Source organism: Tripterygium wilfordii, chromosome 21, assembly GCF_013401445.1.
Source record: "Tripterygium wilfordii isolate XIE 37 chromosome 21, ASM1340144v1, whole genome shotgun sequence".
NCBI lineage: Eukaryota > Viridiplantae > Streptophyta > Magnoliopsida > Celastrales > Celastraceae > Tripterygium > Tripterygium wilfordii.
This window is the reverse complement of record NC_052252.1, coordinates 17,554,102-17,580,162: the sequence shown is the minus strand read 5'-3', so window position 1 is coordinate 17,580,162 and position 26,061 is coordinate 17,554,102. Positions and strand designations below refer to the sequence as shown.

The window sequence follows — 26,061 nt, the reverse complement described above, 5'->3', positions numbered from 1 at the left end:
GATAATGAGAAGAAAAGTATTTAGAGCTCAAATATATGCAGGTATGCACATAAGTTAACCTCAGAAAGAAAATTCTGAATATATACATATAGACTTTTCAGTCTCCAAGACTTCACATAATATGGGCCTTACTACTTTGCTACTTCCCCTTGTGTCACTGCAATTAAGCATTTACAGTTGATTCCACTTTACAGACTGAAAACCTCACTACATTTACTCCCAGTAAGCCTAGGCAAATATAAAATGCCCACCCTCTTATCTTGTCTGCCTAAAACGTGGTCATTGCTGTGAAGCCTTCATCATCAGATCTTTATAGAGAGCTGAATGTGCAGTTAACATTATTGTCAAAATATATTATTCTGCAGACCTGCTACTTCCATGTTTATTTACAACTACCTTCAGTGGAAAATGGATTTCCAGGATGATAGAATTTGCTAAAATCGCCATCCAAGTTAGCCGTACAAAAAGGTTTGTCTTCAAAAAACCGCCTTTGAGTGAATCGCAAAGAAAACATGACTTTATGGTTCTAGCTTGGTACTTCTTAGGAGGAGTATGAGGCTAACATTCCTATGCGCCTCTCTGAAAACGAACAGATGTATGGATGATTAGGAAAAGATTACAAAGCAAAGCAACAATAAGTTTATTCAAGAATTGTGTGGATTTCTCACCTCCAGTTGCAATGAGCTTCTCAACGCGAGAAACAATGTGTTTACCATAAGTGTACCTCTTAAGGGCATTCAAGTGAACCTTGATGCGGGAAAGAATCAATTCAAGACTCTGATCATCACAGGTTTCAAGAACTTTTTGCACAACATAATTTCCAAATGGATCTTTCATCATGGCCTGCAATTTTATAGCCAATAAATTCAAATCCTTCAACAAGAAATTACAAAAATAAATCACAGCAAGTTCCATGATAATCCCTCCTTAACAAAGTCTTCACACTGTATTTTTTCAGTCTCCCATCATTTTATAGGCAAAGAGAAGTTCAAAAAAAAAAAACAAAACTAAAGGTGGTTTTGTTATCCCATTAAATAGTATCAAAATGCACAAAATATTGACCATCAGATTTATTGTCATGCAGCATGGCTTTGAGGCTAATGAAAGAGCAAGCTACAAAGTGCAGAGTCATCCCCACAAAATGGAATAGAAAACACTTCATAATATTAATGCATTTCACAACAAAAATATTTCGCATAGTAAACGCAAAACAAATTGTGCTATTCAAAAAGGATATATTTACTAGAATTCAAGAAAGGTAAAGGTGGCAGGCAGTAACCTGCAAGGGTTCATTTTCATCAGTTGAACCTAGCATCTCATTCACCAGTAGCTGTCTTTCATCAGGGCCACCAAAAGTTAAGCATTTTTCCACAACATTGGAAGCAAACTTCTGCCGACTCATCTTTATAATATTTCCTGCAAGCTTGGCTATAATAGCAGATCTTTCATGTGGTTTGCCATGCTCAAGGACATGCTGCAAACAAAAAAGATATACATCAGGAAAACTACAGATGGAAGAATAAGATAGATGAACAGTAATCATACTTTTTAGCTAAAATTGGGAAAAAAGAATAAGCAACCAATAGAAGAAAGAATAAAAAAAACTGTTGGACTAAATGAAAAGAACTATAAATAATATTACCTGGATGACATAATTTCCGTATTGATCTTGTGCCAGAATGCAGACAGATTGCATGATTTCACCCATGATAATTTGTTGTGTATTCAAATCATCACAATGTTCCAGGACTCTCTATGGGTATAAAAAGGGACAATCATTAAATAAATATAGGTCAATTTCCTGTGCAAATAGACTGCTTCACCAAACACTTTCTAACCTGAATCACGCGGCACCCATAAGGGTGTGTGGAAAGTGGCACCACTTGCCCATAAAAAGACGAGATGATAAACTGAATTTGATTCAGGGGAACACACTCTATACACTTCTGAATAACATGATTCCCATTCTGATCACGCACACATTTCATCACTGCACCATCAAGCTCTGAAACCATCTGAGTCTGCTGATCCACATCAACCACCTCCAAGGCCTGCTTCAAGATTTAGAGCATTCAAAACTTTAATTAGAACCATAACTAAAGTTCTACAGAAAGGATCAACGCCTTTGAGCTAATGATTAAGTCATATCATAGTCAAAAGAATGCTCATAAAAAGAAGACATTAAGTTTCCTTTCTTCAATATATATATATATATATAACGTTAAGAGCAGGGAAAAACATGCTCTTCAAAACCATTGCTAAAATTATCGGTTAGGGCAGCTAGATAAGAAATGCTTCAAGTAAAAATAGCGGCAATAGATTGTAGATAGCATGATCCACAGGTGCTACTAGTCCTCTGTAGGCCAACAAATAGTGCAGAATTTCACAGATGCAGAAGTAGGGGACTGCAACCAACTAGAAATTAATGGAAGACAAAAGCATGAGGGTTAACCATAGGAACCAAATTATCAGTCTAACAAACTTAATCAAAAGAAGGAACTTCCTTCCACTAAAAAATACAAAAAATAACAAAACCATAATTGAAGGAAAATCGGTTAGTACATGAATTCCATGCAGTCAACAATGATACCCACACGGTACAAGGGAAAAATAGAGTCTGCAGATCAATTTTGAAGATCAGGACATAAAGGACACAAAATCCACATTCTATGGTATATTTCACCAGTCTGTATGACAGTCCTCAGCTAGATGATCTCATTACAGGCACTGGAGTATGAAGCCTGCGGGATGTAAGTCACTTGCTTTCCTAGTGTTTAATGGGAGACTGACCCCGGACAGCTACACCAAAACTTCAAATCTCAGAGAGGACTATAAATGAATTAGACATGGATTTGAGTATGATAATCTAACAACAGACCTTAACTTAATTGCCTATTTTCTACATATTTTATTCCAATACCACGGTGAGGACAACAACTCAGATTTCTGCCCCATAAAATGATATGGAAAAACCCAGCTCAGCGGACCCAAAGCATAGATTAGCCTTAATTGGTTGGCTAAAATGGGAATTATCTACCCATTTTCTTCAACTTCAAAATCTAATAAGGGAAGAAAACTTTAAAAAGGCTGGAGCAAGAAAGGTTATTGTGTTGAACGACTCTTCATTGGGTGAAGGGAAGCTTCAAATTTAATGAACATTATCAAGTCTAAGATGGAAGTGTAGTCTCAAGAATTTTGCATTTTCACACTATCAAATCTTAGATGGAAGTGTAGTCTCAAGAATCTTGCATTTTAATACTGATTAAGGAAAATTCAGAAGTGAATAAAGAAAATAAACATACACACTCCAAAGTTGGTAATAATTAGTGTTAGTGCTTTGCCTTCTCATAACCGAATTTATATCACAGGTCAGAGTCCACAATCATCCACAAGAAAAAAGAAGTCAAAGAAACACTCTACAAGATTCACAAGACCAGAAATGTGAAACTGCACCACGAAAATTGTATTGAAAGTATAAACACATAAAATACGATGAAGACGTAGAAGTTTAGAGAATCACCTTCTGGATTACTCTGCAACCATACATCTGAAGGCTTAGAGGCAAAACATGACCTATAAGCTGGCTTGCCAACTCTGTTCTTTGACTTTCTGTACCATGCTCAAAGAACTGCAAGTTCATGCATGATAACTAAATAATTCTACACTTTAAAAATAGATGGTTGAGTATTTCAGTTTAGGAAGTGCATACTTTCTGAATGACATAATTTCCAAAGACATCAGTCATCAAACTACGGCCATGAGGAATAATCTCAGGAAATATCACGTTCTTTTCTTCCACTGAAGCAGTTTCTAATTTTTGCTGAATAAAACGACTACCATACTGATCCGCACTGCATTTTGTTAAAGGCATGTTAAAACTAAAAACTCAAGTCACTACAAGAGTATGATAACCACCAAATGAAAAATCTCATGCATACCTGAATTCAACAACATGGCCAACAATATCTGATAGTTCAAAAGACCTGGTTTTGTTGTTCTTGAACTCGTCCAGTAAGGATGATACAAATCTTCCATCCACATTATTAATGTCAATATCAGAGTGCCAGGACCCAACAGATCCTCCCATTGAACTTCTCATCATCGATGTAAAGCGAGAAATTCGTTCATTCTGAAAGGCTCCAGATGCAGCAGAAAGGCGTACTGAAGTTGCCATTGGGTTATTTGGATATGGCATGCCAAGACCAAATGATGGATACCCATGGTATCCACGATTCAAACCATCAGACTGGCCTAATAGTGACAGCTCATATTGTTGCTTCTGTTGAGCAAGCAATGCCTCGAGGTATGCTTTCTGAAGCCCATCCAAGTCACCATTCAATGTGCCAAAATAATCCCTCGCCTGGGAAGGGTAATTAGGACTAGCTGTGGGACATCTTGAATAACCAGGGGTTCTCTGCAATTGCTGAATGTAATGAGGGTCCAAAACAGGAGAATGAACATAAGGTCCTATTTGATTTCCCAGCATGTTCAAATTTTGTATATTTCCAGTACCAGTCAAAGCTGAACCTGAGGCAATAAGTTGTCAACTATCAAAGATCCCGTCATTTACCATGTAAAAGACTGTTTAATAATTATTAGCAATAACAAAAATAGCAGGAAAATTTCAAGAAGAAACAAAAGAGAGAACCTGTATCAAGATGATCATTAACCCCCGAATTCACTTTCTGGTGAACAGAATAAGCACCAGATAAATGACCACTCACATCCATTCTCTCATTTTGATGGTGAACATTTGACCCTTCCTCATGTCCAAGTCCAGGCAACCGAAGATTGGCAGAAGAAGAAGTTCTTTTAGGAATGTTAACTTGCCTATTACTACCTACTTTAGAAGAAGTAAAATTTAGTGCAATGCCGTTTTTCCTTGCTAAGTTAATATAGTTGGGTGAAAATGAGAGATTTTCTGCACTGGAGCTCTCTGTGAGCTGTTGCAGTGGATTATGCTTATGCCCATTAGACATGTTTAACAGAAAATCTGACTGATTGTCCAGATTCAATTTAATCTGAGACTGCATATGATTATTTTCGTCGGCAAATCTACCTTTGGCCAGGTTTAAACCAGATAATCTAGCTGCAACATCAGTAAGATCAGACATACTACTAGAATGGCCGTTTTGGCCATTCACGTTAGATGCATTCTTCTTCTCGACAAATCCAACTCGGCTCCCAACAGGAGGAAGACCAGAACCAGGAGCCCTCCCAACCAAATGAGTCTCAGGAGTTGTAGACCTTGACAGTGATGCACCCACAGCGGATGGGAAAGAATGAGAAGCAGTTGTAACCTGACTTTGAACTCCCACAAAACCAGGAGGAGGGGTGCCAGAATGCAAGCGTTCCACAGATTCAACTCCATTACATAACCTTACCGAGTCAGGATCAGATAAGCTAGTTTTCTCCACACCATCACCAAAAGCATTGCAACTTGATGGACGCGAAAGATGGCCAGATAAGGTAGCAGGTCGATCAAGTCCTTCCTGTGACACGCGCTAAAAGATCAATCACTTTTTGAACAAAAAAGGTATATATGAACCATAAAACAATACAAATTTTTTAAGTAACTAAAGATGTTAAATTTAATCAACTGTTTCATAAGCACAAGGCAACACATAAAAAATTTTAAGTACAGAATCTGCCATACACAAACAAGACCTCTGAAAGCTAAAATCTTTAAGGCAAACAGCAAACAATAGCAGTGGCACATAGCAATGTGCATTTCCTTTTGAACTATCAGCCTTCTATACACAGCAAGCATGTAATTTCATAGTTATTTCTTTCTTCCACAAAAAGAAAGAAATACAGAGAAGTGCAATTGTAGTGCCAAGTGTAACAAAGTTGGAAACAAGATTCAAAAATCCTTCCCAAATAAAAATAAAATGAAAACCCAATTAACCATTGAAGGGCTCACAAGTCACAATAGCCAGCCACAGAATGCATGTATCCTTAAGAATATAATAACCGCAGAGTACACAAAATTCTGTAAATCTACACTCCATTTCCATCTTCCTGATAACCACCAATCTCCTTTCAAAATGCCTAAGTACATGCCTTAGTTCACTATCAGAAACAACGGACCCAAAGTCAACAGACATGTTTAACCCCATAAATGCAGTAAAAAAAATTATTGTGAACATAACATGCCAAAAACGCAAAATTGCTACACAAATTACCTGAAAAATGTCAGCAAAACTCTTCCTTCTAGCACCTAGCCCGGTGCTTGACGACCCAATCAAGCTATCGGAGCCTCTGTTAACCCACTCAGCCGACACCTGCCTGGAAAGATTTCTTGTACCAGAATTCCTCAATTCTAACAAGTCATTCTCTGCCTTTTGTACAGAAAGTCCTGGTTGCAACGAGAACAGAGATGAATTATCACTCTCATCAAACAATTTTTTCTTCCTCAATTCTTCAATGCCCCCAAATGAAGACCCACCAACCTGAAACCTTTGCGTAACACGCCAATCCTCCTTTGATAACAATGGTGGGGGTAGTCTTGGATTGATGTTTTCATGTGAATAATAATATGAAAGGTACGCAGGATGTGAGCGAATTTCATCATCAGTCAACATTCCATTGTTATTACCATTACTAGCACCACTAATATCATTAATATCTCCAAAGTCAGTGCTCGTAAAGAGACTACCCACTGCATTTAGTGACCCCTCAACTGTGGGTGGAGCGCTGCCACTCCGAAACATATTAAGATCCCTTTCTCGGTCAATAATATGTTGATTACGCTGAACTTGCAGCATTAATTCAAGCTCACTCTGCCAAGGATCCTGTAAATTTCCCTCAGGTGCTTGCACACTGTTGTTCAGGGTTGGTAGCATATCTAAGTTGCTCCCAGTGACCCTCCGAAGAGCTGTAATCTACCACCAACAAAATAGCAAATATAATAATAAATCAAAGAGTCATATGTTACCCATGAAGCAGTCCTTTTTAATAAGAGAGTTGAAAACCCACAGACCCAAACCCTGATTGCAAACTTACAGTTCATGAAATCATTCCAAACGATAAATAGACACCAAATTTAAAGTTTTTCAGCATTCTACAATATGCAGTTCACCTATAATCGTCCAACCAGTATTATTGAACAAAATTCTGAATTTTCCCCTTCACGTTAATATCAAAATTCTGGTTTTAATATACTTTTTCTAGTCTTTTTCCTCGTCACCCAAACAGAGTGCAACTAGTTATTAGTTCTTACACAAGTTAGCGCATCAACACCAAGGAAGCACGGAAATAAGCTTCGTTAAACTGAACCACAAGAAAACCCAAGACAATCAAATTTCAGTAACGACACATGTACACACAAAAATAAAAAACTTTATACATCCCAACCCGATAAAACACAATTTTCAATCAAAATTTCAAATCACAAGTAAACGACATGTGACGCTAGCCGTTATAGAACCCATAAACAATCGAATTAACGTTCTACATCGTTTTCAATTCCGTCCTTGATCCGAAATTTAGGGAGAAAAATTGTTAGAAGAAACACGAATTAGAGGAAAAACTTACAGACAGCGAACGTGGAAGAGATCGTTGGAAACTTCCACCGCCGATTAACCCACACGGTAGCGTTAATGAATTCAGTTAATATTTATTTCCAAATCGAGTTTATTTATGCATATATTTACAAGTAGTATTTTCTTTTTCTTCACGAATGAACGAAAGAGAGAGATGAGAGGGACGAGGAAACGAGAGAGAGAGAGAGAGAGAGAGAGGAGAGAGAGATTGTGATTTAGAGAGAAGAGGAGGTGTGCGATGTGAAGCGTCTGATTAGGAATTGACGGTGATGGACGGCGCTTACGTGCATGGGGCGTGCGTACTGTGTTTTATGATGTACTACCAGTTTGGGTAACCTTTTGTAGGGATGGGCATTATCTGAAAGGCCCATTAATGGGGAAATTTATGCATTAATTAGAACAAATTTTTGTTTCCTTTGTTATTTGGTCAATGTTTCATAAATGTCATTCTTAAGGAATAAAATTCGTCTGAATTAGAAGTCACCATATTTAGATTTCACAATTTAGTAAGGAAAATTACGACTTATTTAGCCTAAATAATAAATATAAGTAGGAAGGCTTTGTTGAGGGAATGTGTTTTTCAATAATAACTTGAGTGATAGTTTAGGTGATGAATTCTCTTGAGTCAAATTATATTTACTCAAGAGATCTTGAGTTTGATTCTCACAGGAAATAATATATTTGTGATTACGAGCTGGGGTTTGACCCAACTAACCTTGTTTTGAGGTGAAAACCTTCTGTGCACAGGAGCAACAACCCGAGTTTAAACCCATATCGAATGTTTAAAGAATAAATTTATATAATGTTGTTCTTAATGGCTAAAAAAAGAGTTTTGAGCTCTTTTATTTCGAAATATATATGAGTAACTAAAACAAGAATAATCAAGGTTAGTAATAAGTAAGAAAAATAGCCCTTAGCATAGCCTAACCCTAGTTTCATAAAAGTTTATTGTAGACAGGGAATTTTTTTTTACTTTTTCACTGGCTAAAAAGTATAATAAAGACACATAAATGTAGTTTTAAATGCATGGTTGACAAATAATAAAGTGACAAAAATTTAATATTCTCTAAAAACGAAGTCGTTTAATCAGTTGGAACTTGTTTGGCACCGAAGCAGCAACTTTGTAAATATTATAGCTAGCTAGTAGACTAGCTATAATTTAGCAACTGCTTAGTAATAAGAGATTAGATAATTCATTAAGGTTGTCCATCTAAAAATTTCAAGTCTTGAACTAAAAATAAAATAGTTCATATATTTTTTATATTTAATTAATTGTTTTTTAATTTATTAACCGACACATATCAATCATATAATACTCAAACGAGATGCTTGTCAATCTTTGTCGCACAAAAAAAAAACACACTTGTCAAAATAATAGAGATGGTTTAAAAGCCGAGATAGCCGCATGAATGAAAGACAAACACCAAAATTGGAGACACAATCTAATTGTTGCTGCAGAAACTCCTTTCATCCATTCAAGCTCTCAATAATCTTGGAGAGGGCCGAGTATGTTCCGATCACCGACGACACGGCCCCTATTGTTATGATTACGACGCAAACTGCAAGCTATACACCAACATAAACATCAATATCAGATTGTACATGGAAAACCAATACTTCAATCAGTAAATGATATGTCTCAGCAGTTGATATCCCAATTACTCCAGTTGTTGAGTTGTAAGAACAGGATTTCATGTGAGACATGTGAAGCCGACAAATTCACTTGAATCTTGTGTATTCAATTCAGCGTATGGGATAATTGAGATACTAGCTAACTGTTGGGATATTTATCATTTTTTATAGCACTCCAAAACATACCTGAAATCTAGTTGCTTTTGATCTCAAGATGCTCAGAAAACAGGCACATGGAAGTATCAATGTCTGTCAAATAGGAATAAACCAGTACTTATCAATGTTGTCTCGACACAGATTTTTCTTGCTCATTCACAAACTAAACTTACCACAAGCATTGTTAGTAATGATCCGATCAGCGACATCACCAAACCTGCCATAATTTGTAAACATTAGCTGATGACAGCACTTGAATTCTAACCAAGCAAACAAAAAATGCAGTCTGGACATACCGAAGAAGGGGATGGCGACACCGACAAAGAGGGTAGAGATTACCAGTGCTGTTCTAATGAGGATCGAATAGGCATAAGACTTGGCATGGTTTGAAGGTATCAACTCCTCCAGACACAATGCCACTGGAGTCATGGTTAATGCATATGTGCTCCTGATTAAGGACTAACAACATCCCAAAACTTGTTTTTCGATTTTATAAACAAAACAAAATGTACGTAAGAGAACTTGTATAAGCACAATATCATGATCTGCCCATTCTGTAGGATCACTAGGAAAGGATATTTGGTAAACGGGTTTACTACCTGCAACGTAGAATATGATTTGTATCAGTTAAATACATCAATGCAGATATATATATACACACACACCCCAGTAATGAGCATATATACATACCGTAGTCCAGACAGCGATCTTGGAGGCGACCAAGTCTCTTGGCAAGTTAAGAGTGAATTGTGACTCTGTTGATTCTCCAAACATTGTGTATCCCATAAAAGCTACTCCGGCGTACAACGTTGTACAAATGCCAAAACTGTGCATAGACAATAAAATCATTCATTGAAGAATAGCCAAGTAACTTAAAACAGATGTGAAAAGTTAAGAAAGTACCAGGCTAAAAGGACAGCAGTGTACTGGTTAGGTTTTGCCATAGAAGTGTAGATGTTAGGGAAAACAGCATGTCCGGAGTAGCAGTAACCGTACAGACCAATTGCAACCGGAAGTGTTGCAAGGTTAAGCGTTGTTCCTTTGCTGTGTACGCCAACGTTGTCCACCAAACCGGCCCAAAATAAGCAGGCAACAACCAATACTGAAGCAATGACTCCTCCAGCTGACAAAAAGAAAACATTGTCAAGAATAATGTCTGAATCAAAAATTGTCAGTTAACATGGATTAAGACACTGACCAGAGATGTAACTGAGGATGGTGAGGTCTTTGAGCCAAACAGTAGGAAGAACGGCAAGCGTTGTCATCAACGCAAACAGATTGTGAGGACCCAACTCAAATCCGCCAAAACTTAAATGTGCATTAGGAAACAATGATGCTAAGTTGTCACCCTCCAAGATGATGTATTCAACACAGCAAGCCTGCAAAATGAAGACGATTAATTGATAAGATTTTTTATGCCAATTAAGTCCAAATAATTTGTGGGCTAAATTGACCCAACACTGTTGCTCATTCAACATCATCATATATGGGGGACCTCAGACAAGGATGGTGGGTCTCCTGACATGAGGTCTAGCTTATCATGTCCTTATTGTGCAAAAAAGACTCAGACAATACAACTGTACTTACATAGAGTTCCACGTATAATACTATCTGCAAACACAACAAAAATACAAAAGTTAGAAAAAAGACAATGTCAGTGCCAATCATGCTCCAGATACCAGAACTGTTGCTTGATTTAACTCTTCTTTAGTTAGCAAAACTTACTGATATTGCAATTCGACCAACAGTGCCAAATGCTGCCTGACCGATGTCCGGGTAAGTCTCGAGCCCTGGTTGACTATCTAAGCAGTAACGGAGGAGAATCCCAGTATAGAATGAAAGTACTGCAAATATTATCAGTATAGATAGCCCAACCCATCCTCCTTCCTTTGCTGCATATGGTGTAGACAGAATACCAACACCACATAACACATTCAGTCCTGCACAATGTAACAACAACGAAAACTCGTACTTAATCGATACGAGAGATTAATCACATATAAAGACCGTAGATTTCCATTTTTTGGTTGATTTACAATGATTTGATTTGTGTGAAAATATTTACTTTTATGGGTAGCTTTGGTTGAAGTAGCGTAAATTTTTAAATAGGAAGCAATGTCACATGTTCATCAAGAGATACGTCATGTATACAGTTATGATTGGGATCTTAACAGCCGGTATCCCAGTTGCCGAGTTTTACGCATAGAATTTCATGTGCATTATGTGGAACATGTGTAGCCGACAAATTCACTTTGATCTTGTGCGTCCAACTTAACAGCTGAGATAATTAAGATAACAATTATATATTGAGATCTTTTATCATTTTCGTCATGTATAAGGCTTTGTTGTTTTGTTCTTCTTACATGTGCACCATGTGAAGAGCATCAAAGTTCATGTGAAGCAGAGGCATGTTTCATGGTAATAAAACAAGATATGGGAGATAAGGGCAGACAAATATATACTCAAAAAATTATTAATAAAAGCAATGGATGTGGCCATCAGTTCGGTTTGTTGCAGACACTGAACAATGCACACAGAACACGTTTTCTGGTCAAAAAAAGTGACGCGGAAACACGTCTATAAAATTTAGCAGAATCTATAAGCAAATCAAAAGCCAGATCAGACTGATCTTAATTATATATAGCCAATGTGATGGGACCCAGGACCAGGTTAAGAGATGGTGATCCAAGAGAGCAATTTGCAGCTAACGGACAAAATAACAGACAAAATGGGTCTCTTCATAATGTAATCAATTTGATTTAGTTTACAGGATTAAAACAGCAATGTCACTGTTTTGATGATAATGATATTAACAAGTTGGTACCAAGTTTCATGTCCAGTAATCTTCCATTACAATAACCAGTCATTTTCATTACAGTATTCTTATGCAAACAGAGGAATTAGGACAGTAAACCCCCAACCAGTTACTGATTTCAAACCTTTTTCAGGATAAAACCACGAGGTCCATTAGGTTAAAATGATAAAGATCACAACAACTAGTATCCCAGTTATCAAGTTGCTGCACATGATTTCATGTCCCACATAATACACATGAAATCATGTGCAGCAGCTAGGATACTGTTGGGATCCGTATCAAAATAGGGTATGAATTAGCGGGGATATGGTTTGATGGGAATCAAAATCCTGGCCACACAGAGCCTAGGTGTGGGGTTTCTACCAAGATGCAACCGAGCTGAGGGTGCTTAGCTTCCATGAAAACAAACTCACGAAGGAAAGAAATCCCATGATACAAATCGAAATCTTAATTCTAAAACACACAGGAAAAGCAGCTCACAAGGCAAGCAATACCTTATCACCAATGGGATAAGTGTCAAAATAACTAATCTATGCAATTGTCCTGTAATGATAAGAGAAATAATGTGACTTACCATTAAGTACTGCTTGACCATACGAGCTCTGGCGAGAAATCGGAAGCTCGTGTGAGACTTTTGATGATTCAATTCTAATAGAAGGCTTCCTCGACGGAATAGGAGGAAGTAGAGAATGAGAACTGCGTCTTTGTTGCTGAGAAATCTCCTCTTCTGTTTTTGGTATCAGAGGTTTGGTCACAGAAGGCAAGGTCTCAGGAGTGTGTCTTCTTGTTAATGAAGAGGAGAGAAATGAACTGCCCAGTCTTGACAAGGTGGGTGTCCCCAAAATTCCCAAACTCCCAATACTTGGAGATTGTACAGTACTGTACAAATCAATAGACTGCCTAGAAAAACATACAAATTAAACCAAGTCAAAATTCCCTACTTTTTGGACCAAAAACAGAGGAAAAACAGAGTGAAAATTAGACTAATAGACCTGTAACTCTGCGGCCATGAAGTGTTGTAGGAACTGGGTTTGTTTTGAGGCTGGTTTTCTGCCGAAGAAATCGAAGAATCTGAAACGTTTCCATCATTTTCTTCTCCTTCACCTCTATCATACACCTTCTCTTCATCTTCTTCACTCTCAATGTAGAAGCTCTGCTCAGAAACAGAGTTGTTCATTTTGTCTCTCTTCTTGATCCCAAATTCAAGATCTGAATAAACAAACCCCAATTTAAAATAAGGACTTGATTTCAAAAGAAAGGGAATTTCTTTCTTGATTGAATCAAATATTGCATACCTTATATAGTGATATATATAGAGAGAGAGAGAGCGCTTTAATCAGAATACTGGTTTTTGGCAGGTTCTCATGATTGAATCGAATTCACCTAAAATGGGGATCAGATTGCCGCATGTGATTACAATTGACAGTGAAATTACAAAATAAAGTCAAAATCGCATAAAAAAGGGTATATTACGATTAATCAGTAAGACTGACAGCTAATTTTCTCTGAAATTGGACATGAATATATATGTTAAATGAATTAACATATATGACCGTTAAGAGTTAGAAAGGGCATATTCAAAAGAAATTCAGGTTGCTCTGTTTGACTGCCGAGAAAATACAAACAAGGGAGAGAACAAAAAAGCAAACTTTCTTACCTCAGACTGAGTAAAAACCGACAAGTTACAGCGCAAACAAACAAGAAAATTTAATTTCTCAAGAACCAAACAAAATATGCACTCATATTAGCAGTCACTTAAGGGGCATGTAATGTCTGAGCAATGGAAGAGAGAAGAGAAGAGACAATAACAGGAGCATGAGAAGCGGAATATACACGTGGATATGACTTTCTGGACCTGAATTGAAGGAGAGTGGAAAGAGATTTGGTTATCTCCAATCTCGGGATCCGCAGAAGACTGGTAAAGGGAAGATGAAGGGGAAAACAAAGGGTATAAAACTATAAAATGTCCTGCTTTGGAACCAGACAGAAACCACGAGAAACAAATCGGGGTATCGTTGTTGTATGTTGAGATATGAGTTTAAATCAGAGTGGTCAATCTTTTTGGGCAAAATATTTCCCAATAGAATACGTTGAGCCGAAACCAAGAGCGTGACCATAAAAGTTTACATTTCTATGTCACTAACTAGTTATTCTCTAATAAGCAAATTAGATCATTACTTATACTCCATTTGTTTCGAAAAAAAAAAAAAATTAAAGCATTAAGTTAAAACCATATCTTTTTGAAATAAAGAAAAAGCAATAATAAATTTCAAAAATGATTCTATGAATCAATAACTTAACAGATAGGAGGGAGTTTCTCTCTTTGGAAGGCGTGGTTTACTAGCTATTTTGTAGGTCCATAAATTTATCCGGCACATAGAATATATAATAGTAATGTCGGATCTCATATCATTAAAATAAAATAAATCAATGCTTATGTGCTTATTTGCAAATAAATATAACATATTATAAATATTTGGTTAAATAATTGAGATTTATCATCGCATAGTTGACTGTCAAAAGCAAAAATTCCCAAATGCACAATTCCAGAAGGGACAAATCACATCTGTCTAGCTATTTTGTTTTGTTTTTTTGGTAAAAATCAGAATATTTGTCTGCTCAATCAATAATATATTAAAAACATTAATTATGAAACTCTTGAAAAACTATATCAATCATTCATCAAAAAATACCTTACTTAATTTTGTGAAACTAGACTTGTCATTCGTATATTAGTTGATTTCGATCTTATCTATACTATTGGAGTACCAAATGATAGACGTGTCCTTTAAGGCTATATCTAATATTTCACTAAACTATGATGATTAATTAATTTGATCCAATTCTTTGCCACGTGTATAATAGTGAACAAACAGAAAATAAACTAAAAGGGGCTTGTTTAGACCAAAACCTAATGTACGAGTATTTGTTTTCGCTTTTTTGGGAATAAAAATAGAGTCTTATTTAACAAAATTTTCAATTCATTTCCTCTTTTTTTTTAATCTTGAATGCAATCCTTTTTAATTCTTAATTTCTTATCCTATGTCAAGTTGAGTAGGCTTTACTTTTAATTAGGAGTAAATGAAACAAAGCATGTACTAATTTTTTTAAAAAAGAAAAATTTTGCAACTCTTCAAAGTTCAAACCATACAAGCTAATTTTCTCCAACAGTCATGAGTCATGACTGCCATTCCTTGATCGTTGTAAAAGAAAAGATGTTGTCACCTTTGTAGGAGGATATATATCATATCTTAATAGTTGGAGACTATATTGTAATATTAATGCAATATGGCGACGTTCTAGTTGATCACAACAATATATATACACACACACACACAAAAGTACTCGTCAATTTGTGGATGAAAAGATAACTATATATATAGTGGAAAAGTATGTGTTTGTAGACATGACATATGGTCTTATTTTTCATGCAAGGGATCGATCTACTTAAAACTAATAATTCCCATGACGCAATACCTCACTAAAGGGAATTTGTTACTACAACTTTTTATATATGTATATATACATATATTGTATGTATGTATTGGACGAAAATCGTGACACAATAATTAAGATTACAAAAATTGGACTTTGAATGGATCACGTAGATATATAAATATAGACTCAATCTCATACGTACACTACATCCCTTACAATTATTAGATTCGATATTTATCTTATAAAAATATTCATTTCTCTAGAATATCAAAGCTTTTAAGTTCATATATGTAATGGTGACAAAGTCTCAAAAATGAGTTGGTAATCTAACAACAACTACTAGGGATTCTAGTGATATCCATTTCAAAAACATTCTAATAGTGTGACACTTATTCATTGAGTGTGGTGACGACATAGCAAGGGGTTAATTGAAAATCACACTAGTTAGTCCAAGTGTTGAGTTGGACGCATATGATCCAAGTGAATTCGTGGCATCCACATGTTCCACATGAAATCAAATGCGTACAAGTCAATAGTTGAGATAACTGGAATACCTATCATAAGTGTTGTTTGACTGCCTTGCCTAATCACATTATTAACCCACGTGACTCACTATCAACATCATATCTTACACTGACCTAACTCGTTTTGAGTCATATTTGGACAAAAATTACCATTCCTATTTATTTGATATTCCAGTTATCTCAACTGTTGAGTTGAATGCATAAAATTTAAGTGAATTCTTAGGCTTCACATATCCCACAAAATACACATAAAATCTTGTGGATAACGATTAGGATCCCTATTATTAGTGACGTGAGCTTAACTCTTAATGTGCCACGTGTCAAGATATGATAGCAATCATCGACAGCCAACCACTATCCCAAGTCTGTGGATAATTATGCCTGTTATGGCAGACATCACTAAGTACCAACCCCATTTACAAAGACCCTAATCACTCTTAAAACAGAATAAAATAACTCAAATTTACCCATTCATTGCAAAGAATCTTGTCATGGTCCAATTAATTCCAATATGAATCTTGTTGATTGGATTCAAATATGGTCTTTTCAAGACACGTGTCCATAATGCCGTCCACGTGTATATCACCAGAAATTATTTTAAGTAGAATAATTGAAAATTTTCCATAAAGTTTTCAATATTCCAAACCCACCTGTATTCATATTTTAATCACAATAACACCAGTGAAAAAAACTGTAAAAAAAAAAAGAAACGTAATAAGATCTGTTAGAACATTTGTAAAGATAGAAATCCGTTGTCACTATCCTTCGGGTGTGTATAGGGTAAACACATGTTAGTTCCATCTATGAATTTAGGTGTCGAAACAATTAGAATTAGGCTCGATCAACTGGAATATGTATTATTCATGTTGGGGATCCACCAACTGAAATTGAGAACATCCATCGACTTGAAATGAAGAGAAGAAACAAACTCGCGACCTTCAAAGAAGAAAGACTCACTCCTAACTGTTATGCTAGGATTTGATTCATATTATCCCAAGTGATAATTGTTTGAGACTAAACCATTGATTTAAAATCATTGAAATATTTCTTCTGGGTTCATATGAAGGGTCGAGATTAGCTGAAACATCATTCAACAAAGAAAATCTAACGTTATACCATTGAAGCAGTTCTATTGTAATCAGAGAAACAATAAATATAAAAGATGTATAAGCTATAGTAATGTAAATCCTTCCTGAAACCCTAGAAGGCAATATGCCTCAACAGGTATTGACAGCCTCCTAGCCCCATGCATGTAAGATCATCAAGTAATTGTAATATATACTTTCTATCATGGAAGAGCACTATAGTTAGCTTGTCTAAAGAAGGATCTTTCACCAGTTGCCAAGAACTCTGAAAAAGTATAATGTATAATTTACGTTACAAATGTTTGTGTACAACCTCATACATGGATTCGTGTATCCTAAGCAAACATCGAAAAAACGGAAACACTCACGAGCGAAAACATAATACCGTTGAATCTAATTTACAGAACCTAAGATTTGTGATTCACCTTTCTCTGGCAGAGAGCGTGCACGAGCTTATTCAGGTGTTGTGCAATTGATTCCAATCGATTGCTTTGAGCTTCTTTTTTACATGAAGGAGAACAAAATGAACAAATCGATAGTTCCTCCTATGCTGGATATAAACACGACTGGGAATAGAACCAAGACACCTATATCAGCTATCATGCGAAGTAGGAAAGTTGATTCCATCTCTAAGATGACTCACTGCCGTGGGGCAGAACCATTTCAGCATGTTTGAACCCAGCACCTGATTAGAAGCCAAAGAAGTTGCTACATTAAGAGACTGCAGATACAATTATGCTGGAAAGAGAGGGAGAGAGATAGAGAGATACCGATGTTATATTTTTGTAGGCACTAACGTCAAATGGATGTCGATAATTCAGCCCAGACTTCCTAGCCAACCATGCCGCCCGTGTTCCTTCATAATACTGGCATAAGTCCAAATCAAATCTTTATCAATAATCACACAATTTAAGTCTTACATTTAACTTTAAAAAAAAAAAAAAACACTCATACCTCAATGGTTGTCATGTTATGAGTGATTAGGTACACATGCCAGCCCAAGAGAGTTGCGAGTGTTGAACTCAAGGCAACTGTCGGTGCCCCACAAAAAATCTGTTCATGCAGCTCTTAGAATTTTTTATTTAAAATCAATTAAATATCTAAACAAATATAATATTTACATTCTAATGCCACATTGGAAAATGTGATATATGGCATTATTACGAGAAATTGCCTTGAGGGCATCCATTCTGGCTTAAGATGAATATCGTTGAAAGTGAGATTATACCAGTAGGCAGTAGTTCCTCAGTGAATAAGCAAGCAACCTGGCTGAAGCTATGGGCTGCAGAATATCTAATATGCCTTCATAGTATTTAGGGTTTTCCATGGGAGATGGGTCGTAGGATCTTGAATCCAGGCACCTGGAATCCACAATTTTTTGAGAAATTTGGAAAGAGACTTGCCGGTTGGCAGAGGAATTGTCATTGAAAAGCTGGCAGACTTAACTTTTATTTGCCTGTCCACAACAGGTCCGTGTTTCCTTGCCCCACTGTGAGGCCATCCTTTGGAGATTTGAAGCTAACAGAATATTACACAAGAAATTATAGACTCGGGAGTGATATGCTTGGATAATCTCAAAGCTCTTCTACGAAAGTGGTAATGGAAGGGGGAGCATGCTTAATAATATCAGATTTGATATGCTCAACAAGGGGGAGATCACAAAAACAAAGAAGAGAGCCATATGTAACTGGCATCTGGGACCATATTCAGAAAGGGTGGAAGACTGGCAGATGCTCATTACAAAGAGGGAAAAAGGTAATATTGCAAGTTTGTCGAATCATCTTTTGAAGGTCAAAAAGATTCAATCACAATATTTATTTATTTTTTTAAAAAATTCCTCATTATCTTCTATTAACAGTTATATCAAACATTTTTAACAAGGAAATCAGGAGTTTATTATCCATACTTGATTTGAGTGTTCAAGCTCATCTACAAATGATTTTAGTCTTTCAAGCAGAAAAGGAATGAATATAAACAAGAACTTACATAAAAAACCTTGAGGGCAAGCCTTCCCGTGAAATCCATTTGAAATGCACAGCTTATTAACATGACCTTATCATGCCAAGAGCTAAATTTCAGAATTTGAGACAACTTAATCAAATTGATACGAAGAAAAAAAAAAGGAAAAAAAAGAGGAAGAATCAAAGTGAATATACCGTAGAGTAGATGCTTCCAATAGTTGCATATAGAACAAGTGTAAAAAACGCTTTATAGTTCCAGAAACCAACACAGTTATTTATCCAGATACAGTGATGGTCCTGCATCCCATTTCAGAGGAGAAAGAGTTCTTAAAGGAAATCGAACTACAGTTGATTATAATACCAAGTAACAAAAATGTAGCTAAACCTACCATTCTTAAAACACATCTTCCGCAGACCCGGCAGTGGTGAGCCCTGGGAGGCTTGAATGCATGGCACTTGTCACATTGCTTGAGTTGTTCACCCTATTAGACACAATGCATCCAAGCATTCAGATGTGCACCATAAAGTGAAGGTCAAAATTCTAGGTGCAGGGCTGACGTTAACCTTTTTCACCACTCAGACAGAATAATTTGCAACAATTCCTTAAAAGAAACCATGGAGGGAGAGAAAAACCGAGAGGGAATTACACACATGAATATTACAATCACCCTCAACAAAACTGTATACCATATCTATGACCATGAGTTACACAAGTCCAATAATTTCTAGTAATAGACAAGGGAAAATTTGATTATACTGATTATAAACTTTGGCCATTGTAAAGCTTTTTGCCTTCATGAGCTGCAGCATAACAAGCAATCAAGATCTGAACCACCATCAGTGATTCTGGATTCTGAGACCATTCTAATAAAATCCATAGTTAAAAGTCCTTCTCAGACTGTTCCAATAACAACTATATTTAAAATTCCTGAATTCACCAGTTTGAAACATGCTTAAAAATTGATTATAGTTTCGTGATTGGCATCATACTCATTGTTATTGGGGAACACTCAATCTAATGGCACTTCTTTCTTCCCCAGTCTTGCTTACATACATCATAATCACTTTATCTTCATGAACAACATATATGAACTAAAAAAACATGATGCAGATCAAGTAACATAGCTCATCAAGCAAATGCAATAGTTTAAATATCTCCTCTAATTAGCAACCCAGCGAGAATCAGAAGTGGAATCGGATATTTAGCATTTAAAGAATCTCTTTTCATTGATTTGGAATACTAACTTCAAATCCAACCTTTTTTCTTTCTCAACAGAAGAAAGATCAAAATTTACCTCCATTCAGTTCAAAACTTACATTTTTATCGGACTCTTGATCTGAGCCTCCAGTTCCTTCAACGTCAGGGGCATAGGAGGAAGGAACGTGACCTGGATCAGTGACAACGCACACGAAGAAAGAGAAGACACAGAGAGAAGCCATGAAAGTGAAAATCAAAGCGTTCAAAGACCCAGCTGAGCTCTGCAATCCCACCCAATCCTCAATAAAAACGAAGACTGTTATGTAATACACAAAACCCATCAATAAAAACACCGCGAGAACCGGAATTGACAAGAATTTCTTGCACTTCATCGAGAAGGTTTTCAAGGTTCCAGCTCTCCGGTAACAGATGTGAGAACTTCGCGTCTTGGCAGGTGAACTTCTCTGATATGGAAAAGAATCAAAGATCGTTAAAATCGCGGAGAATGTGACTAATCGGCCCAGGCCCAAATAGTAAATCGAATTAAACAGCTTAACATTTATAGCCCAGCCCATACTTAAACCAGCTGAAGAGCCCAAACTTATCTGGGCTAAAGTGACCAACATCTCCAACACAACTCAACCCAAAAAAAATTTTAAATTTCTTTTCGATAGTACTACACGTCCATAAACTATGCTTCCATAAAACATCCATAATTAGGTGGCATTCCACCTAAGCAAGTCCAGATGGCAAATTCAAAAAAAAAAAAGCAAAACCTAATATTTGTAAAAAAAGATGGGACTCCCAGAGACAAGAGAGGATTTCCGAAATCGTGAACCCTAAGCTCCCAAAATCAGTAGTCGACCGGCGTACATCCTCACAGCTTCGATCACGGTAATATCTGGTTTCAGTGAGAACAAAAACGACAACCATTTTGAAGACAACCGCGGTAATCTCAGAGAAATCTCTCTTTCGAAGAACTCATTTACTGTGGCAGCGGACATTGTGAGTATATTTCTCCTTTGGAGCGCCAATTTTTTCCGATTTTCTCTTGATTTTTGCAGAATGTAATATGGATCTGGTTGGGTAGAGAAAAAAAGCTACTGACAATATACGAATTTTGTGTGTCCCAGTCTTCATACATGGTGGAGAGCACTCTAGTTTTTTTTTTATAATGAAATAATTAAAAATGTAGAATTATTGAAAGAAAAAAACTGCCCTTTAACACTTTCAATTTTACACTGTCGAAAATGGTCAATGTTTGCCAGTGACTGAGACTGAGACATTATTGTGCAAATTTCTATTTTTTTAGACACAAATAATGTGATTGATACATCTAATTATACGATAGTTTGCACTGATCTTATTTCATTGCAATGTAAGAAAGGGCACGGAGCCAATTTTTTTGTAGTGTAATAAACGGCACTCAACTTAATTATATTGTGTTTTTGATTGTGATTGAGTTGTTCAATTCAGGATGGCAAAGGTTCGAGCAAAAAAGAAGAAACCAAGCGATAAATCAACTGAAAAGCAGGCCTTACACTTTGAATGTAATTAGTTACACTGTCAATGTATTAAGCCACTAATGAGTAAACATGACGGTGCTGACTTATTTAATTTGACAAAAGCTTATTACAATTTAAATGTAAATGTTAGGCTGTTAATGTAATAAGACCATTGTGATTAAATTTGGCAGTGGTGACTTAGTAAACTTGACAGGTACGCATTACACTGACAATGTAATTAGTTACATAGACAATGTAAGTGGTTACATTGTCAATGTAATTAGTTATATTGTCAATGTGATAAGTCATTGATGCTTGTATGATCTCGGAAGCAATGGTATGGTTGAGTTTGATGCCATATTCTACAAGGTTCTGGTCATCAACATACGTAGTTTTATCCATGTGCTCATTGCAAATCAATCAATTAAATTAATTTGATATGGAACAAAATGAAATTACATTGTTCAATCTACAGTGTAATTTCAATCTAAAACTCTGTCATAACCTACAAATCTATACATAAAAGATGCCAACCATTAAAAAAATTGGACATTTTTTTGATTAGTAGCCCAAATCAGCAAGTCCAATAGCATTTAAATCATTAAACAACAACAACTATTGAAAATCTTTAAGTCTTTACTCTTTATAGCCTTAAAAGAAAAACCCAGCCATATACAGACATAAATGAAATTTAATGGGTATTGTGTTTGTTTCTGAAAGGGAAGTCGCACCGGGACAAGAAGTGGCGAATACTTTGGGGGAAGCGTCAACCAGGTACACCACCAATTATCAGTTACTCTCTCCTACAAACATGATTTCGCAAAGTTAGCAAACTCGAAGCAACATTACAATAAAGCATGAGGAAAAAAAAGAAGTGATACATACTTGATAAAAATCATTGTCGGGATCGTCTTCGTCTCTGAAGACATCATTGGGGTCCAACTCTATTGCGACTCACACAACTAGGAAAGATAAAAAAAAATTGTCATCTGAGTTGCGGTGGATAAAAATGGAGATGAGAATTGAAAAGGACAAAAAGCAAATCTTGAAGAGATGCGGGAGAGAAGCTGATTTTCCTTTTTTAATTTTTTTTAATTGAATCTAGGTGGCATACTTAGGTGGCATGCCACCTAGATTATGGACAATTATGTAAGTTAAAATTATCGACATAAGCCATTTTCGATTTCTTTTACACCCAACTCAGCCCAACGATTTATCCCAAAAAAATGATCTAACAAGTTCCCTCCTCTATCTCCTCCCCTTAGGTCTCAACACTCACGAACATGACACATGATCTAGCTAGGTCACATTTGCTGCCCACAAGAAGCAACGACTCCATTGCAGCATTGTGTTCATTCTGTCTCTTGTCATTGGCTTCATTAGTTTATCTTTCCCTCAATCCCTCTGTCAAGAACAAGCATCGTTGATGTCCATTTCAAGATGATTTTCTTTAATACGTACCCAAGTGTTTAAATTGTTGTTTTTCTGATGGGTCTTCTCTGTTTAAACTTGCTTTATTAAGACATGAAAGGGATTCGGTCATCTCAGTCACACCTTGCAATTTAAAACCCAAATTAATTGAAGCAATTCTATGACAGATGTGCTAGCTTGCTTGAGTAATTGTGTTAATTTACCAAATCAGCATGTCATCACATTTTGGGAAAATCAATATCTCTCTCTCTCTCTCTCTCTCTCTCTCTCTCTATATATATATATATATATATATATATATATATATATATATATAAGTATTGGGTTTATTGCAGTGTAATTTTAACTATTTAGGTTTCTAAGAAATGCTAATGAAAGTGAGTCTTTTTATTGGATGTTTGCACTAAACAAGCTTAAAAGGTTTCATGATTTGTTCCCTTGTAAATTTATATTTGTTGTAAATTTAGTGATCATTCCTTTAGGCACAAAGTTGTTAGGACCGGCCCTTTTAAGATACAAAATTGAGAAAGAAATAATATCTTATTAGGCTACATATAATGTACTACTTAGAACTTGAATTTGGAAACGGAAGTAATAGTTTTAATGAAGAAAAACATACTCATTGAAGGGAAAACAAAAAGTTGTCTGCCATGCATTGTTTGTTTCTTGTGGTCTCAAAATGGACGTACTAAAGCAAGTTGATGGAAATGACTACGATCATTCATCGATTTGTGGCATCTTTTGAATGCACAATAGATACTTGAAAGGGATCCACAACTTTAAAATTTAATCATTCATGGCAATATATGTGTATTCATACTAGGTATAAGCTATTACATACGGATTCGGGGAGGACCAGTGCACCAAAATTTAGTGAAATTAATTGTATCATTACCTCTCTAAATTATTCTAATATGTACATTAATTTTGAAGTTATATATATATATATATATATATATATATATATATATATATATATATATATATATATATATATATATATATATATATATATATGTCAGTAAAATGATCATGGTGAAATTAGATTCTACCATCACTAGAGGTTTGTTCATTTTCATGTATACAATTTTTTAAAAATTTCATAGACTAACTGCTTTGACACATTAATTTTATGTATATATGAACTAACAATCCACGAATAAAATAAAAATATAAAGTAATTGTGATAAATTACAAAATATGATTTACTTTAGTGGTTAAGAATAATTAAGATATCTGTACATGGCTTTTAAGCAATTTGGAATAAATGGGAAGAAAATAAGGCAATATGAATAACAATGATACGAAATCAATTTATTTAAAATAATAAATAAATTATTACACCTGAAAACTAAATAAATTATTGCCTAAAGGACCCCCACAATAGCTTGTGAAGTAAGAGAGATCGGAGTATCACTTGACAAATAGAACCTGTTCGAAATCTTAAAGAGTGGCTACCATTAGGTCAAAAACTCTCTCAATCAGATAAAAGTTTGTATCCTTTAGTGTTTGTCGATAACTTTAAGATACAAACTTCTAAAAAAAAACATGTGAACTCATACAAACAAATATGTTTGTTTGTTTTTTTTTTTTGTTTTATATATAATCCTCAAGATTATGAAAAACATTCTCTCAAGAACTATCACCCCACCAAATAATTAAAGAGAAACAACAAAACATAAGCAATGCAAATTTTAATACAAGTATTTCTAATTTAAAACCATACCAAAGATTAACATGCAACACAAAACACTAAAATTTGTTATTAATTTGCTATACAAGTACAACTTAATTAAATTTGTTAATTGCTATACATTGGCATTTGCAGCCAAAAATAGATTTGTTGTGGATCACATAGTACAACTTAGATTTGTTATTTTCCTCCCACTCAATGTACCATGTGGACCTAAGAGTACAATATTTGTTGCCCCTTCCTCTGTCAATTGACATAACATCTTTTGTCACTAATTGCCTCCCACCATGCATATCAAAGATTCCTCCAATGACTCTCCTTTTTTTCTTTCTTTCTTTCTAAACAATATAAATCTATTTGTCTTTTAATCACACTACACTAGCGAACAACCCCAGACATTTACTTGAATTGGATTGTACCCAATTTCAAACCCCACTCATGTTTACCTAGCAAAAAAAATTTCATACTACACTAGCTAGTTAATGTTGTTCTATTACATGTCTTTTGAAAGGTTATATATGTGGTGCTCGGAGAGAATCATTGCAGGGTGTTATTATTATTTTTCTCTGAATTATATCCAGCTAAGGCTTAGCAATGTTTTTTGCTTTGCTCCTATATATGTGGGACAATATGTCATAATTAGACTGTATATATATGTCCTCTATATCTATATGTAAATCCCAGATTTTGTATTTGAATTGAATTATATGATCTATATCCCTTCATATTCTTCATGCACTTTAGACAATTCAATTACATAGAAAAAAAATGCACACATATAATCACAATTCCAAAACACACTCATGCATACTTTTGTCTTAACTTCTAAGAGAAATCAAGATCATACTAACCAATACAAAAAATGGAGAAAGTTTACAACTTAAGTTTATATGCAAGCAAGAGAATGAATAATAATGCAAAATTGTTGGCATAAATGTTCACCAATATAGCTAAGTGATGGTGTGTAATATCGGTTAGCCATAAACTTTACGTTTGTAGATGGAAACCCCTGAGTTTGAAAAAGGTTTGCAATCTATGCATCTAGCGGGAAAATTGATTAATAAGCTAATTAATAATGG

The 26,061-nt window shown here is 35.5% G+C and overlaps 3 protein-coding genes across 6 annotated transcripts; all 3 read right to left on the bottom strand.

The window, feature by feature from the left end:
• Window positions 1-36: 36 nt before the first annotated feature.
• LOC119989163 (pumilio homolog 4) lies at window positions 37-7,753 on the bottom strand. The gene is made up of 11 exons (XM_038834523.1): window positions 7,537-7,753; window positions 6,186-6,884; window positions 4,649-5,492; window positions 3,939-4,527; window positions 3,710-3,851; window positions 3,521-3,628; window positions 1,839-2,051; window positions 1,643-1,753; window positions 1,280-1,474; window positions 669-843; window positions 37-579 (listed from the first exon to the last, which is right to left on the bottom strand). Exons 2-11 carry the CDS (start codon window positions 6,843-6,845, stop codon window positions 542-544), a joined length of 3,075 nt encoding a protein of 1,024 aa, XP_038690451.1. The 5' UTR covers window positions 6,846-6,884; window positions 7,537-7,753; the 3' UTR covers window positions 37-541.
• A 1,036-nt stretch (window positions 7,754-8,789) lies between these two features.
• Window positions 8,790-14,116, bottom strand: LOC119990207 (amino acid transporter AVT1C-like). Of its 3 annotated transcripts, XM_038836084.1 has the most exons (14): window positions 13,981-14,116; window positions 13,443-13,530; window positions 13,140-13,356; window positions 12,722-13,047; window positions 11,058-11,272; window positions 10,920-10,943; window positions 10,531-10,711; window positions 10,236-10,455; window positions 10,023-10,158; window positions 9,912-9,931; window positions 9,629-9,774; window positions 9,506-9,549; window positions 9,363-9,425; window positions 8,790-9,110 (listed from the first exon to the last, which is right to left on the bottom strand). In XM_038836084.1, exons 3-14 carry the CDS (start codon window positions 13,322-13,324, stop codon window positions 9,012-9,014), a joined length of 1,659 nt encoding a protein of 552 aa, XP_038692012.1. In that variant the 5' UTR covers window positions 13,325-13,356; window positions 13,443-13,530; window positions 13,981-14,116; the 3' UTR covers window positions 8,790-9,011. The 3 variants fall into 3 exon arrangements, with proteins under 3 accessions (XP_038692012.1, XP_038692013.1, XP_038692014.1); XM_038836085.1 differs by lacking the exon at window positions 13,981-14,116 and having other exon boundaries at window positions 13,443-13,573; XM_038836086.1 differs by lacking the exons at window positions 13,443-13,530; window positions 13,981-14,116 and having other exon boundaries at window positions 13,140-13,429.
• A 3,300-nt stretch (window positions 14,117-17,416) lies between these two features.
• LOC119988357 (probable protein S-acyltransferase 15) lies at window positions 17,417-20,829 on the bottom strand. 2 transcript variants are annotated; one of them, XM_038833363.1, is made up of 7 exons: window positions 20,473-20,826; window positions 19,545-19,637; window positions 19,351-19,452; window positions 19,181-19,246; window positions 18,149-18,247; window positions 17,965-18,060; window positions 17,417-17,879 (listed from the first exon to the last, which is right to left on the bottom strand). In XM_038833363.1, the coding sequence occupies exons 1-7, from the start codon at window positions 20,743-20,745 to the stop codon at window positions 17,787-17,789; spliced, it is 822 nt and encodes a 273-aa protein (XP_038689291.1). In that variant the 5' UTR covers window positions 20,746-20,826; the 3' UTR covers window positions 17,417-17,786. The 2 variants fall into 2 exon arrangements, 1 of the variants encoding a protein (XP_038689291.1); XR_005465588.1 differs by lacking the exons at window positions 17,417-17,879; window positions 17,965-18,060 and adding an exon at window positions 18,423-18,712 and having other exon boundaries at window positions 20,473-20,829.
• Window positions 20,830-26,061: the final 5,232 nt, after the last annotated feature.